This window comes from Tiliqua scincoides, chromosome 6 (genome assembly GCF_035046505.1).
Source record: "Tiliqua scincoides isolate rTilSci1 chromosome 6, rTilSci1.hap2, whole genome shotgun sequence".
Classification (NCBI taxonomy): Eukaryota; Metazoa; Chordata; class Lepidosauria; order Squamata; family Scincidae; genus Tiliqua; species Tiliqua scincoides.
In genome coordinates, this window is record NC_089826.1 from 11,395,845 (window position 1) to 11,412,306 (window position 16,462).

At 41.9% G+C, this 16,462-nt stretch overlaps 1 protein-coding gene across 1 annotated transcript in view; it reads right to left on the bottom strand.

Annotated features, from left to right (window-relative positions):
• Nucleotides 1-16,462, bottom strand: part of WDFY3 (WD repeat and FYVE domain containing 3) — a 117,937-nt gene that overhangs the window by 88,038 nt on the left and 13,437 nt on the right. The window contains exons 4-10 of the mRNA XM_066631605.1: nucleotides 14,612-14,773; nucleotides 14,066-14,258; nucleotides 11,532-11,718; nucleotides 7,957-8,123; nucleotides 6,485-6,952; nucleotides 4,668-4,769; nucleotides 2,001-2,194 (exon numbers count right to left, since the gene is read on the bottom strand). Coding sequence (XP_066487702.1) covers nucleotides 2,001-2,194; nucleotides 4,668-4,769; nucleotides 6,485-6,952; nucleotides 7,957-8,123; nucleotides 11,532-11,718; nucleotides 14,066-14,258; nucleotides 14,612-14,773 — 1,473 coding nt within the window. The remainder of the gene's footprint in view (nucleotides 1-2,000; nucleotides 2,195-4,667; nucleotides 4,770-6,484; nucleotides 6,953-7,956; nucleotides 8,124-11,531; nucleotides 11,719-14,065; nucleotides 14,259-14,611; nucleotides 14,774-16,462) is intronic.

The window sequence follows — 16,462 nt, forward strand, 5'->3', positions numbered from 1 at the left end:
TCTTTAATGAATGGAGGGATATCCAGCAAGGAGGAGGAAGCATCAGATGTTGGTGATGTTGATGAGACTTTGCTATCATCAGCCTCATGGACTTCAAAGTAAGATTCAGGTCCATAAAGTTCACAGTGTGTATGGTGAAGAATGTCCCTTGAAACCTGACCCTATTTTCCCCACAGGCTCAATGATTCCGTATCTGCTAAATCGCTATCCACTAGGTTTTCCAGGAACTTAACCCTGGCAGATAACGAGAACTGTTAAGCCAGAAACCAATTTTGGCTGCAATCCTATACACATTACATGCAACGACTGCACTATTTGTGAGTTTTAAGGATGATAAACTTAGCGCTAATGTTACACTATGTTTTGTCTTTCATAGTATTTACCTTTCATCAATTCTGTTTAACTAGAACTTAAAAAAATGAACATAACACACAACTTTAGTTCTATGAACTGTCCCCCAAGTTGTGGAAATTGACCTATTAAAGAAAATTCAGCACTGAAGATGCCAAAAATGACAAGAGTAATAGACTTAAACCACAAGCCCTTTCCATAGTATGTCAGCAAATATATTCCAATTAGGAAATCATTTCAGAAGGTTCATCAATAATACTTTTAAAAGAAGTTATAAACTCTGGCTTCTCTGCTTATGCAATTCTTATCTTATCTCTTACTCATATGCTCAAACAGCAGTATCCGTTCAGGAGAGTTTCCCACACGTGAAAAGTCAGTTTAGAGCAGCCATTTTCAACTTTTTCAGCTCAAGGCACACTGACAAGGCACTAAAATTGTCAAGGCACACTATCAGTTTTTTACTTACATTAAATTACTACATTACAATTAATTCTTAATTGATAAATTAAATCATTACATGACAAAGAGCTCAATCCTAACCAGGTCTACTCAGACGTTAGTCCTATTTTCTTCAATGGGGCTTACTCTCAGGAAAGCGTGGTTAGGATTGCAGCCAAAGACTCACAAGAAGTTTGGAGAGTATGAAGTTTGGAGTATATGTGATTCTGGAAAGGAGGAAAAATGTTGTTATTAAAGTGTAATGCCAGAAAGTGCTGGCAAAGAGAGGTCAGACTGAGCACATAGTGGGGTGTGGAGCAATGAAGACGCATGATTGAAAGAAGTGCAGGACTCAACTGGAGTGGGGGGGGAGAATGTGAGGAAAGTGATTCTGGACCTTTGAAAGGTGCGGAGGAGCGAAGGGAGGTATAGTAAGAGAGATGCTAACTGTGATTATGAGATTTGGGGGGAATGGGCCTGTGGGAGGGAGTGGGGTGGGGAGAAGTGCCAATTGCCTGCTCCTGTATTTAAGAAAAAAAGAGTGCGACCAAAAGCCCAATCCTAGGCAATATGTCTACTCAGAAGTAAGCCCCACTATAGTCAATGGGGCTTACTCCCAGGTAAGTGTGGAGAGGATTGTGGCCCAACGCCCTTCCCCTAAAAGGCAAAAGACAAGGCAAAGAGGGTCACTTTGGGGAGTTGCAGGCAAACTGGGGCACCAGGACCCTTTTAGCCAGCCAGTTCTTGGGCTGGTGGCCTCAGCAGACTCGCTCGCTTCCTACCTGCTTGCCTGCTCCTGCCTCCCTCATTCTCACTCCAGACCTCTCTGTCTGGACTTAATACCCAATCCTAGACATGTCTACTCAAAAGTAAGCCCCATAATAGTCAACGGGCTTACTCCCAGGTAAATGGGAATCGGGTTGCAGCCTTCCTCTTGCTCAGCAGCAGGAGATGCAAAGCAGACACGGCTGCTCCTTTTTTGCCAGCCATGAAGGTCAAAGCAGCTGCTTCTCCCCAGCACTTGCGGCTGCTGCCTGCCTCCTCTGGCCCCACAGCATACCTGAGACTGCCTCGCGGCACACCAGTGTGCCGTGGTACAGCAGTTGAAAACCACTGGTTTAGAGACATGAGAAGTGAGATGATGCTACTTTGAAAAAGTAATTTCACAAGTAATTTTAGATTACTACTAAATTCTGCTTTATTGCACTTACTCTTAATATGTCGGTCTTTAGCTGCAATTCCGTAGGTGGAGCAGAATGCATCAATCCCAACAGAGTACCCATGTCATCATCGCCACTTGGTGATAACACCAGCTGCTGAATTATCATCAGTGCCTGTTGCCGACACTGTGGATATTTTACTATGTTATGTACACACCTTGCTCCACCAAACTCCCTGAAGATACCTACAAGGAAAACATGTGCAGAGAAATTATTATGGAATCAAAGGCAGCCTGGACAAGGTTTTTTAGAATATTCCCCCCCCCCCCAAGATGTTGTGCATTTTTACTCTTTAAAATGTGTTGGCGGATATCGGTTTTAAAAAAAAAAATCTTATTGATGTTAGCTACCTTGCAATTCCTCTGTGCTTCAGAAAAGTAAGATAGAAATTACTTAAGTAAATAAGGAGGCACAATGTAGCGAACCAAACTGCTACAAATATTTGTCATGGGTGTGCACTGTACACATTCAGAAACATGCATAAATGGTCATATTCAATTTGAATATGAGAACACACAACTGTTTTGCAACACAAGAGAACACACACAAGAGAACACACACAACTGTTTTGCAACACAAGCAAGCACAACATTCATTTTGAATGCTCTCTGTTCTACATCATGCAGGGATGTATTGTGAATTTAGACTGTGCAGATACGCAACTTTCTATCCATACTGCGCATGAAATATTCAGGTGCGCCTGAGCCTGTCACTGATCCCTAAAATCATCAGAAGTAGAATTCTGCTAGTGCTAATCCAATGGTTTTCCATACTATAGATACAATGCCAAACAATATCCAAGATATTTTAATTGCATCTTTCCCCAAAAGCAGTCTAGGCAGCTAACAATATTAAACATACAATAGGTATAAATAAATAATAATAATAATAATAATAAAAACCAATGACAATAAAACTAACCATTAAAGTAGAAAAAAACATCAGTGCAAAACATAGCCCAGATAAATGAGAACATGTAAAACCCCCAGACAAAACAGCAACATAAATCATCAGTTACTACACAGCAGTGTAAGACTGGCTTTTAAAAAGTAGCCAATAAGCCACCATGAAACAAGTGTGATAAAATAAAACACCAAAACAAACAAACAACTTACTCAACAAGCTAAAAAGCACATTGAAACAAAAGTCTTCTGTACCTGCCAGAACACCTCTAGGGAGGCAGTTTCACAACTATGGTGTCACCATGGAGAAGGCCCTGATTTTGTCGCCTCTCCACTGACCTCCGTCAAGTATGGCAATCACAAAAGGACCCTTTTGGATGATCTTAGGGGAAGGCTAGAATGAATGGATGTAGACGGTCCCTCAACTATCCTGGTCCCAAACCATAAAGGGCCTTAAAGGTCAAAACCAGCACCATGAATCAGGCCCATAGACAAATAATCAGCCAGAGCAGTGGTCTGACAGAACTGAACGACTAAGCCCTAACAACCATGTGTGCCACCACACTCTGTACTAATTACAGTTTCTGGAAAGTATTCAAGGGAAATGCCACACAGGAGCACCACAGTAACCTAGCAGAGATGTGACCCATGGACCTCCATGGTCAGGTCTGAATGACTTGAGCACAGCCACAACTGGTGAACTGGCTGAAGCTGGGCAAAAGCTTCCCTTGCTACAACTGCGACCCTGGTGATCCAGGAGAAGCAGTGGATCCAGGAGATCTCTCAAACTGCTCAACTGTTCGTGCAGAAGAAGAGCAACCTCATTCGCAACAACAGGTCAGTATTTAGTTTAGTACTTGCATCGTGGATTTCCACACCTGGAGGACCTCTGTTTTATCTTGATTTAATTTCAGCTTGTTAACCCACATCTAGTTTCCAACTGGCTCCAGGACCTCAACAGCCTCCTCATTATTTGACAGCAAGGAGATATAGCGCTGGGTGTCACTAGCATATTGACAGCACTCATCTCCAAACCCCAAAATGAATTCTCCCAGTAGTTTCAAGTAGAAGTTCACCAACATGGGATATAGATCCCTGAAGCACCCCACATACCAATGGTCGTGGTACCGAACTGATATCCCAGTACCACCTTCTGGGACCTATCAGACAAGCAGGAACAGAACCACTACAAACTATGCCTCCAAGTTCCAATTAAGCCAACTACCCCCCCCCCCAAAAAAAAACCAATGCTTGATGTGCAAAAAGCCACTGAGAGGTCCAACAGCATCAACAGGTACACGCTCCTTTGCCCAGTTCCCAGCATGCACTTTTCACAACTGGTAGCAGGACAAAAAAAAGAAGAAATGGCTTTCAGTAAGCCATAAACACATTGCAAGAGTTAACCAAAGCCTCTAAAATGTTTACTACATGTATATTTTTTAAATGCATTCTAAGCCACAAATTTAACTATTTTAATGGTGCCAAGCTAGAAATAAGTTTTTTTTTTCCCCGCAATAGATCAAAATCAATATGCCACTATGGGAAATGATCAGGCAACTGTGACCAAGCAAATTAAATAAATTAAGAATTCTTCTATTAATATATCCTTTTTTCCCCAACAAGGTCAAAAACCTTCTACACACAATATTTCAAGGAATCAGATGAAACATAAATAGCAATATGGAGTTAAGTGCATTTCAAGGCCAAATATCACTGCAAGAGGCTCCATACATTTCATCAGTCATTTCCGAAATACCTGCATTTGTGTTCGATCCCTGGAGCAGTACTGTCAAGGTCTCCATAACTAGCAAAGCAAGCTGCTTTTGTTCTTCCAACAAAGTGTTGTTCCTTGAGTCCCCTACAAGAGTTTTGGAACACCACAATTAAAAAGTGCATTTCTTCTACCGTTTGTGTGTATCTCAGACAAAGCATACATGCACTCTCACAGGATTTCCATCTTACCTTCAGTCTCCTGGATTCTGAATATCACTCCTACATTATTAAGTGCTGACTGCTGCACAAATTGACACGAAACTGCTCAGAAGCAGTGATGCAGCAGAAAAAGACACGCTTTTGAATTGACTAAACCAGTGGTTCTCACACATTTAGCACCGGGACAGAATGAGAATCTGTCTGGACCCACTGGAAGTGATGGCATGACCAGGAGTGACATCATCAAGCAGGAAAATTTTTAACTATCCTAGGCTGCAATCCTACCCACACTTACCCAGGAGTAAGTTTCCTTTACTATCATTGTTAAAAGAATATACATAGTAGTTTGTTAGAAGTACAGGTCTATAAAATTTCCCCAAATGCAGTCACATATCATGGTAGCATCAAGTCTAATATATTAAAAATAAAATATTTAAATGAATGGGGACCCACCTGAAATTGTCTCGTGACCCACCTAGTGGGTCCCAACCCACAGTTTGAGAAACACTGGTCTAAACAGTGGAGCCGTAAAATCTATTTTCACCTTGGGCACTGGAAATGGCCTAGAGATGTACATGGAGGGGTGTATATGCATCTGTCTGCATATGCACACTTTATTTTTAAAACTAAAAAGGAGGGATTTAAAATGTTCTGCAAGAAGGAATTTATTTACCCCATGTGTCATGATTGTGCAACAAACCTGCCTTGGGGCTGTGCTGATGATTGGGAAGACAAGAAAAATTGAGATTGCATATTTCGTAGAAAACAGTATATGAGATCTTCCAGACATATCTTCCCCAAAGAACAAGCAATGCCAAAGCAGTAGATAACTGTTTCGAGCCCAACATCTCTGCAGTAGCAGAAGCCCTCAACCTCATCCTGCCTTTAGAACTCTAACAACTCAAGAGTCACAGGCCCCTAAAGAGTCAGTGTTGCCCAAGCAAAGGAAAATTTGGGGAGCTTTATGTTGGCTTTGTTACCAACCTCTACTATTCATACAATACCATAATTAAGTTTAAGTATGCACTCATGAACTAATCTTTCATTTTTTTCCTGCCTCCACTTCCCTTCCGGTTGTCTCCTTTCTTACCACTCTGAGCCCATGGGAACCATCTTCTCATTATGTCTAAAACACCAGGCGCACAAGTGGTACTGCAGCAATAATAATATATATTTCTCGTAACGGAACAAAGCCAGTGTCAGATATGAGAACAACATATCTCATGGCAGGAGGTCTGGCTCAGTTGGTAGAGCTGCCGCCTTGTACGCCTGAAGATCTGAGGCTGCCAGTTCGAAACAACCGGAAGTAACCAAGAACTGACGACAGACTGATATAATGATGAGCTGACCCTCGGTGGCAGAGAGGAGTTGCCGTGAAGGACCAGAGAGAGGACAGACCAGGAAGGAATCCAGCTGGAATGAGGAGTTCTATGAAAGACTAGAACTATTCAATTGTAAAAATCCCTACGGGAGTTTAGAACAGCCTGCCTATGTAAACCGCTTTGGATTAAAGTCTGAGGAGAAATCTGATGACCAAAGAAAGGCGGTATATAGACACCTGCATAAATAAATACCTGTATCTAAATAAAACAACAAACAGATAACGCAAGAACTGGGTGTGGGGAGCGGGGAATCACTTACCTTGTTCATTCATAATCTGTGTAGGGTCTTTCAAAAGAGCCGCATACTTATGTAAAAGGTTCACCATCACCTCCAGAAGTCCCACCTCCCTGAAGACATCCTTAAAGATGTAGTCATGCAGCGTAAACTTAAGGAGTGTCTTCATTGCAATTATGCTACATGGGTAAGAGGCGCAGGATTTTAAGAGGATGCTGACGCTAATGAGTTCTTTGCAAGGTATGTAATTCAAGCTAAACACAACAAATTCAAGCATCTCAAAGTATTTGGCCTGTACTTCTGGGAGCTTGGAAATTTTCTCTGCGAACTGGGACAAAGTGTGTTGGGACTCCAGGATGAAGTAGTTAGCATTGTCCGCAATATATATATTTAAGATGGCATCAAGGATAATTTGTGCAAGGTAGCTGGTTTTTGCCTTCAGAAAAGCATTCTGTAGGACAGAGAAGGCTTGGATATTCCTCACATTGTGACCTACAAGACAAAGCACAGATAAGTTAACAGTTCTTTATATATGCATTATTGTTCAAATAATTGTTCACTTGGCCAACAGTCTGAGGCAAAGAGGCAAAGAAGGAAGGCCCACAGCCAGGGAGACAGACCAGGGACAGACTGCACTTGCCCTCTGTGTGGAAGGAATTGTCACTCTCAAATCGGCCTTTTCAGCCACACTAGACGCTGTTCCAGAACCACCATTCAGAGCGCGATACCATAGTCTTTCGAGACTGAAGGTTGCCAACAGAGAGTATTGTTCAAATAAGGAAACGCTAGGGAAAGCATACTATTCAAGCTGCATATTTATTCTCCAGTGCAAACATGTGCCTAGGAACTGAGCCTACAAAGTAAGAGACTTGTCATCATAAAAACTCCCCTTTCTCACAGAACTAACAGGAAAGTTCTGCCAGCAGCTGGGAAGTGTCACAAACATTTTATTTTTCCCAACGTGAGTACAGGCTAACCCAGTGATTTTCAACTGGTGAGTCGCAACACATTGGTGTACAGGTGTACTGTGGGAATTTGGAGCACAGCAATTGTAAAAAGCTGAAAAAACTCTTCCAGGTTCTGTGGCTCTGATTCCAGGGCAATGTCTATAGTAACGAATTGTCCGTCCTTCTTCCTCCACTGGTATGGTAATCCTATGTATGCAAGGATTGGGGAATATCAACCTTATCATCTAATTATACTTCATTTTTAAGACTGTCTGAAGTGCTACACAACAATAATTAAATAAGCCTCTGCTTTCACGTTACAGTCATGGCATGTGAGTGAAGTCACCCACACCTGCTCTAAGGACTTGGCCAGGAGACAATGTTTCTGATCTCACTTATGTAAGAATCCAAGTAGTGAAAACACCCACAGTTTCAAGAAAAGCATGAAAAACATATTCAAGAACTACAGTGTATAAATGTACAGGTGTCATTCCATCTCTTCTCAGACTACTTTCTGCCTATATGAGGGGGGAAAAAAATCACCCTCACCTTTGCCTGCAGGCTGAGGGACCGCAAATCCAGGCAACAGAAAAGGTGCCCCTGTTGTAACACCAGCTGGTTTTAGTTCAGTGACACCGTATGTCGTTAATGAGGTTATCAGATTAACCAAGTCCTTCAAAGCATCCTTTGATTCGGCTTCTTTTGCTTGTTCTAACCTGAAGAAAACACCATGCGAACATACCTATCAGAGTATGAAGCCATTCATTCTTACAGCTGATTTAAAAGAAAACTTTTCATTAATTCACATTTGAAAGACATTCAGGACCCAGCACAGCATATGACAAAGTGGACTCTAGTGCACTGAAAGGAACATTAGTCTTTAAGGTGCTATAAGGCTCTTTGGAAAGCTTGGACTTGTAGCAAAATGACTACAAATTGCACCCAACTCCAAATTTTCCTCCATAAGGGGTTCACGGGGACTGCACATGCATTAATGCATGTACTGGACTCAAGTAGGGAATTTGTTCCCATAAAAACAGAATAATAGGGACTGTAGTGCTGAACACATTTCTTTTTTAAAAGAATTATTTCCCTCCATTCACTTGACCAGGCAAATGCCCACACTGGCTATCAACCAATATGCTATGCCCCCACCACCACCACATGGGTGGCCTGAAAACTGCATGAGTTGAGAAATTCACATCAGGCAGCAAGTGGCAGCAAACTGGCAGGAGTAGTACCTGCTCATTCACCACATCTCCCAGCCTGCCACCTCCATAGTGCAGACCAACCTCATCCTCCATCTCGTTTGGTAGCTCAGGAGGACCTGTTTCTTTTACATTTGCTTTTATTTAAAAGTTTCTAAGCTGCCCTTGTGTAAAACCATCAGGGACCCACTGAAAAATTAGGTGCATAGTGAAATTATTGACAGTGCAGCAATTATATTAATTACTAATGAGAATTCTAGGGTAGTAAACAGAATTCTGCAAAGAAAAAGCAAACTATAGCCTCTGTGCACGTCCTAAAGTTAGATTGTACACTTTGTATTAATTCCTTTTCAGGTAGGGCTTAAGCAAGCAAAGAGCTCTGACGGCCTTATCTCCTGTTTCCACACAACAATTCTGTGTGCTTTGAGGCAGCTGTTATCCCTGCTTTACAGATACAGGGCGAGAGCGAGCACTGCAGCAAGCATCTGTGGCTTGCATCAAGGTCTCCCAACTCCAGACTCTTGTGAGCTCCGCAGACCCAACACAATACATCCAAAGGACTCCTGTGCTAGGCTCAGCACTTTGTTACGTACAACTACAGTGGAACTTTGCAACTTATCAAAAAGAACATCAAACTATCAGCTTGATGTAATCGAGAAAAGACAATTTCATACTTATATTATTCAAGTCTGCCAGTTAACGTTCAGTATTCACCATCAAAAATTAAATCTCAAATAGAAATGTTGTTATTCCAACGTAGTAAATCACAGGTCACTGTTTATAGTACGGTTACTGGCAAGTAGCACATTGGAGGAACGAGCACCAATGCTGCTAAGCTTAAGGCTTCTATAAGAAAAAAAATTAAGCCTGACAGCTGAAACCACCACATCAGATTGATTCTTTCTAGTTATTAAATTATGTAAATGCCCTCAAGCAGAAGATGACAACTGAACTAGGCACACCTCCTGAGAGTCCTCTAGGTTTCCCAATCACATCAATTTACTATGTTGGCTGTTTCAATAATGGGGTCTTGTATTCAAAACTCTGCACATCAAACTTAAGCCCTCTTAAGTTTGATGAGCAGAGAGGAAGAATAGCACAAGCCAATCTTTAGCCACTTCTCAAACCCCACCCTCTTTCATCCCTCACCGAATCTATCAAACTGACCATCTGCACCATGCCACTGCCTCAGGAAAAACAACAGACAGGTTTTATATAGTCTGGCCTGTACATAAGCAAATAGATGACGGACAGAACAGATCAGCTTAAAATTATTTTTGCTCAACATAGTCATTAAACCAGTTGATAAACCTTCTGGCTTAAGGCAGCGTCAGTTTTTAGCATTACATCTCTGAAGACCTGAGCCAACAAAACGATAAACAAAATCCTTGACAATGGCATCACAAAAGATCTCAGCAATCACACACACAGAAAGTTACTCAAATTATAAAATAGCTGATGATCTTAACCCAAATCCCACCCATAGGAGGTTTTACATGTTACTCCAAACCTGTAACATTAACACAGAATACCTGATTGTCTCATGCAAAAACACAACTACTGAGGGAGCTTTCCATATAACCAATACATACACACACAAACAAGAAGGGCAGACTGCAACCAGGATGACCTTTATGTCATTTAGTCCTATCCCCCACTCAGTGTAGGCAACTACAGCATCTCTGGCAAATGGCAATCCAGCATCTACTTGAGAACCTTCAATGAGGGAGAGCCCAGAACTGCACAAGGCTTACTGTTTCAGTGCCAATCAGCTCTTAACAGTTAAGAAATTCTTCCTCACATCTTGCCTAAGCCTACATCCTGTAGTTTCACCCATTAGTTCTCATAATGGCCTCAGGAACCACTTCTTTAGCATGACAGCCCTTCAGATACAAGAAGACAGCTTTCATATCTCCCCTTAGGTTCCAATCCTATCCTTTTCATCCCTTCTTAAGCAGCCAAGCATCCAGAGCACACACTGCATTCTGTGGAGGAGTGAGTTCTGAAGGTCTCTTCCGAGTAAGGGAGCATTTGTTTGCTTATCCAGGAGTAAGCCTCCGGCACCAGAACGGCTCTACTCAACCTGCACCAACAATTTTGCTGATCCAAGTTCGAGTGGACCCTGGAAGGCAGATTGAGCCCTGGTAGGGGGACAGCATATCAGCAGTGCTGCTACCAGTGATATCCCCCCCTTCTCCGCAGTCTCCTCCCCATTCTGTCCACTCCCCACCTCCCTCCCATCCCCTGTGCTGTCTTACTGGCGCTGGAGGACATGGAAGATCTGCTAGCAGACAACGGCTTGCGGCAGCGACCCAGTTGCTCACCTTTTGCCCCAGCTTTTAAGGACCTTACACCACCAGAACACTAGTACCTGTGGCACAAGACCCACACAGGATTGGCCTGTTAGTCTTCTCTTCTCCATATCAAGCTCTTTTAGCCATTTGTCATAGGACTTTCCAGACTCTTCACCATTTTTACTGCCCTTCTCTAAACTTGCTCCAGTTTATAAATGTCCTCCTTAAAATTGGACACAGTATTCCAACTGAAGTCTGACTAGTGCAGAATGGAGTTCTCATGACCTGGACCCTATGCCTATGGTAAGGCAGCCCATCAGTGCATTTGCTTTTTTTGAAGGTGCATAGCATTTCTATCTCATGTTCACCTTGTGGTCTACCAAGACACCTAGATCTTTTCATACATGCTGTTATCAAGTCAGGTTTCTCGTTTTCTGTACTTGTGCCTTTGGATTTTTTGTGGGATATCATTCACACATAAAAGAAAAGATTCCAGCTATGTATTATTTAGTTTCTCAGCTGCACCTGTGAACAAGTTATGCGTATTCATAAGCACGTGGACTATTCTGATAGATGAAAAAATCCATTTAAACAAAAATAATTTGTGATAGGATTTACATACCTGAGTAAGAGATCAAAGAGGAAACTATATCCTTGCCATATCCTAAAGTCATCTAATAGCGTCTGAGACACATCACTGGAATCCTTGAGGAAGCAAGACAGGCCAGCAAACATTTCAACTATTTCTAAGGGGGAAAGGTCATCCGATTGCTGCATGTTTTGAACACATGTTGACAGGCATTCTTTTTCTGTAAAGAATATTTTTTAAAAGCAGAATTTTTTTCATATTACATAACATACAAAGCCCAAATGAACATGATTGTAAGACTCATTAATATAGTCACAAAAATATTAAAAGATTCGCATAAAGCAATGTTCACAAAACATCTCAAATAAAAGATGGAGATAAAACCAACTTCACACACACTATCAGGAAAAGAGATGTTCAAAACGCCCACATTTCCATTTTTTGCAATTCCAGAAAGCACAGAAAATGGGAACCTACATGATCGCAGAGGTTTCCCACATTTGCAATTTGTAAAATTTACCAAAGCAAAATGTTCAATTTCCCTCTTCAAGTGTTACAGGTAAATTATCCCTTATCTGGACATCCAAAATGCCAACATTTTTGTCCAAGACTTAAAAAAACACAACTTTCTATAGTCTGAACACTAGAAGGTCTTATGCTCATTCCTACATACAATGCAGGTATAGGCTGTAAGTTCTATTCTCAGCTCTGTGCTGTACAGACATAGTTAAAAAATGTCAGAGGCCAGCAGACACCCATATGGGTAACAGTGAAAAGAGCAAAAGGAAGCATTTCTCATTACATATACGCAATTATTCCAAAGTAGTTTTAAAAATTAAAAAATTAAAAAGAAAGAAAGAAAAAAGATGACTATCATACCACATATATAACATGTGAATTGAGCCTTAAGAAAACATTTCTATATGAACTCAGGAGATATTAGAATGGTCCTTGTATAAATGGAATTTGTTCTTTAAAAAAAATGAAACAAAAGTTACCGTATATAGTAATAAAAATGTTTTAAATACACCTAAAAATGTCTAAAAAGGGGCTATTTATTGCATGCTTAAATTGTTTCTGTTTATTGTCTCAGATTTGTGATTACAAAGACATTGTGAGGGTTTTCAGGTGATAAGCAACACAGAATGAAGTCTGAATTTGACAAAGGGAACAAAAAAGGATAACAAAATGTTATAAAACTCAAGTAATAAAACAGACTGCCATGTTTCCATATTATAGCAGACTAACTGTAATTCCAGCAGCTCTTCCCAAATGCAAACAGTAGAGTAAACGTATTTGAGAAGAGTTGGACTATTTGCTTTAGATAACAGCTCAACTATTATCAACAAGCAACAGTTCTCAGGGACTAAATATGGTATAGTGGAGAACCACAGAGGCACATGGAATTGGCTGAATTCCATGTTAGAACGTTAGATATTCCTTCCACCTGCTTCAAATATGTCAAAAAAGAGACAAATAGCAAATTGCCAAACCACTCCTGCAAGGAGCTACTAGTACATTAAAGAGTAAGCAAGAAACAGGAACTATGGAGATATTTCAACATTAGAAGAAGTTCCAAAACCACAGTCATTCATTTGAGAAACAAATGGATATAAAATTCACCAGAAGTTCTGGAAAAAGCTTTGGCTGGCACATTAGGAGTGTGCAGAACTACAAAAATTACACTTTTCTCTCCTAACAGTTATGTTATGAAATCATTAATATTAGTTGTAGTAGGCCTGACAAATTCAACACCACCAGATTACATATAATGATATACTGTGATCAGGAAGGTTCTTGATTAACATCTCCATTTTCAGTGGCTCTGGAACTGCAGCCAAAACATAAATTAAGAAATGCTTGACTGATGGCAATAAACATCTGACACGGCACAAGTGACTAAGGGGCAGAGATTACGGCTGGTCCACAGACCACTGCCTTGCGTTATTTATCCATAGGAGGTAACACAGAGCTATTTCCATTTTACAAAATCAGAGAATCTTGTCCAGGGCCATGCATATAGCCCTCATCCTCTTTCAATGAAATTAATTTCAATTTTTTTAAGAAGTCTGAAAGTTTCACAGAATCTATGACAATTTCAGAATTTAAATGGCAAGCATCCCAATATTTGACCAATAGCCAACACCTGAATTCATGGAAAATATTTTTAAGAGCATTTCATGGCTCAACATTTGTTTCTGCTCTAGAGAATCTATAAGCAGAGGGCCAAATCTTAACCAACTTTCCAACCCTGGTGTAGCCATGCCAATGGGATGTACATTGCATCTTGTGGTGGGAAGGTAAGGTGAGGTGGGAGGCCTCCACAAGGTAAGGGAACATTAGTTCTCTTGCCTCCGGGCTGCACAGCAGCTGCACTCACACTGGAAAGTTGGATAGGATTGGGCCCTGAGCTGGCCCTTGAACACAAGTCTCGGTTCAGCGTGTCCTCTAATGGTTAAATATATCTGCAATTCCTTCCCTGTTTACATGCAAGGCAGCAAACACAGAGCGTGACAAACAATATTAACATGAAACTATTTCACCAACTTTATTAAAGTTATACGAACCATGAATGTATTTCACTACATTGACACTAAGGCCATGACGTGATATGGTCATCAGTACTTCCCCTGCACTTTTCCTCCAAGGCAGGTTATAGGGGGGGCACCATGAGGTTATTGCACTGAAAAGAAGCTGGAGATCATCCTTCTGAGCAAGTTCTTCCGCTGGAGACACAAAGCTGCACAATTTCACTAAGATCTGAAACAAACAATCACTGAAATCACTAAAATAGTCCAAAACTCACACAATTCACTTCCATAAGGTATTCTGGATATTAATACCTAAACTGGGTGCAGAAGAGAAGGCAGCCATAAGTAGTTTCTTGAAATCACTTTGGTTGTACAACTTGGGAAATTCCAAATGCCACCATATAATTAGGGAAGTTTCCCTCGCCACCGATTCACATGTTTTAAGGTAGGAGATTTATGTATTTGAAAATACGTATTTTTACATATTGAAAATACATAAATTTATGTATCTGAAAACCCTATAATCCTTTAGGGAAAGAAACTGCAACTGAAAATGCATCATTCTGAGTCATAATTTGTTACCTGCACAAATACTTTCTGCAACAGTGCTCTACGCTCTGCTAGAGGCAACTCATTCTGGGCTCCTCCGGCCACTTCAGGCACATGTGGAAGGTCAAAAAACAGATAGAGACATTTCACAAGCGTGGAAGGCACTGACATAGTTGTCATGCAGTCCACTGTTTTCTGGGGGGAGGAAAAAACAGAAAAGACAAATTTTAATGCATTACAATGGGCATTCTGCATTCTGACTACAGTTATGGAACTTCTATGGAAGCCACAGGTCGTATTCTTGAAACTAAGAATTCTGAAAGCTTTAAGCCATTTCTGCCCAACACTGAGGGATCACATGTGTCTGTACACTAGTGGGCTGGGCAAAAAGAGGTTAAGAACAAAACCTAACATTCTAATCAAGAAAAATAAAGTAAATGTTATAACAATGATATTCATTGTTAGCATGTTGATATTGAGTGATTTTCATTATACTTAATCCAATGGAACCCAATGCCCTTCTGCTCTATTAGGACGCCACCACTGCATCAAAAATTGTGCCTAAAGGATCAGCCTACCTTACTCTAACTTTGAGCACTTGCAACCCAGGAATCCTTCCTGGTTTCCGCTATTACAGAGTTTCTGAAATTGGGTGTCATGACACCCTAAGTCGCGACGCCCCAGCCTGAGGGCCCTGGTCCCTTTCCCCTTAGGGAGCGGGGTCAGCCAGGAGGCAGGGAGGAGGCAACGGCATGAACCCCAGGATTGCACCGCTCAGGGGGGCTGCAGGGGCTTGGGTACACTTGCCCAAGCCTCCTGCAGCCATCCCTGGGTGCGGGGAGCCAGGCGCGAGCGCCGACAGGGCTCCCCAGATCAGGGAAAGGGAGAGTGGAGAGATCGTGCTTTGCTTCCGCTTTTGCAGAGCACGATCTCTCCACTCTCACTTTCCCTGACCTGGGGAGACCTGAAGGCGCGAGCGCCCAGCTCCCTGCACCCAGGGACAGCTACCGCAGGGACTGGAGGGTGCATCCCAATCCCTGCAGCCCCCTGAGCGACGCAATCCTGGGGATCGCGTCACTGTCTTCCCCCTGCCCCTGCTGGCCCCCCACCCCCGCAAAGACTTACTCCCTGACAGTTTGAAAACCACAGCCCTAAGACATCATGACATGTCTCCCAGGGTACTGCAAGCTGCAGACCAGCTGAGCTGCTCAGTAGCACGGGTATGGCACATCACGGAGCAGAGGTTCTGCTTGTGAGCTGAGGGCTGTGTACCCTTATTTTGGGCCCACCCCTCTGAATGGTTTGATGCTATTTTTAGTGTCTTTTTCCAGGCACAGCACATTGCATATCGTCATGCAATCAGCACTTACTTCCAAGTTCGGCGACTTGCAACTGCAAGAGCAGGGCGTCGCACTGCCCTGGTAAGTTTGGGAAGCACTGCCCTAATATATCCAGATTCTTGCCAAACCGTGGAATGTATTCCTCAGCAACACCTCCAAGCTCTTAGTGTTCTTCTCTATGTATTACAAAATCTTCCTCCCAGCTGTAGTCACCTTTCATCTCGTGAAATGCAATATCATACTTGCTGCCATCTCTCTCTTCTAGAAGAAAATTTGCCTAAAGAATTTCTTCACCATCACTATGATCTTAAGAAGCTGCACTAATTACCCATCTCATAAAGCTTTTGTTTTCCTAATTCAGTAAAGGATTACCAAATCTAATTTTTCCTTGCCCTTCAAGCTCTCTTCGCTCCAGTTTACAGAATCCCATTTACTAGCTTCCCCTACTGCCTGAAATGCTCAAGCCCCAATCCACAGGAGCTCTGATACGCTGTGGAAGAAGGACATCCTTGTATGCATTCCTTTTCACACAGTACCCCTTGAC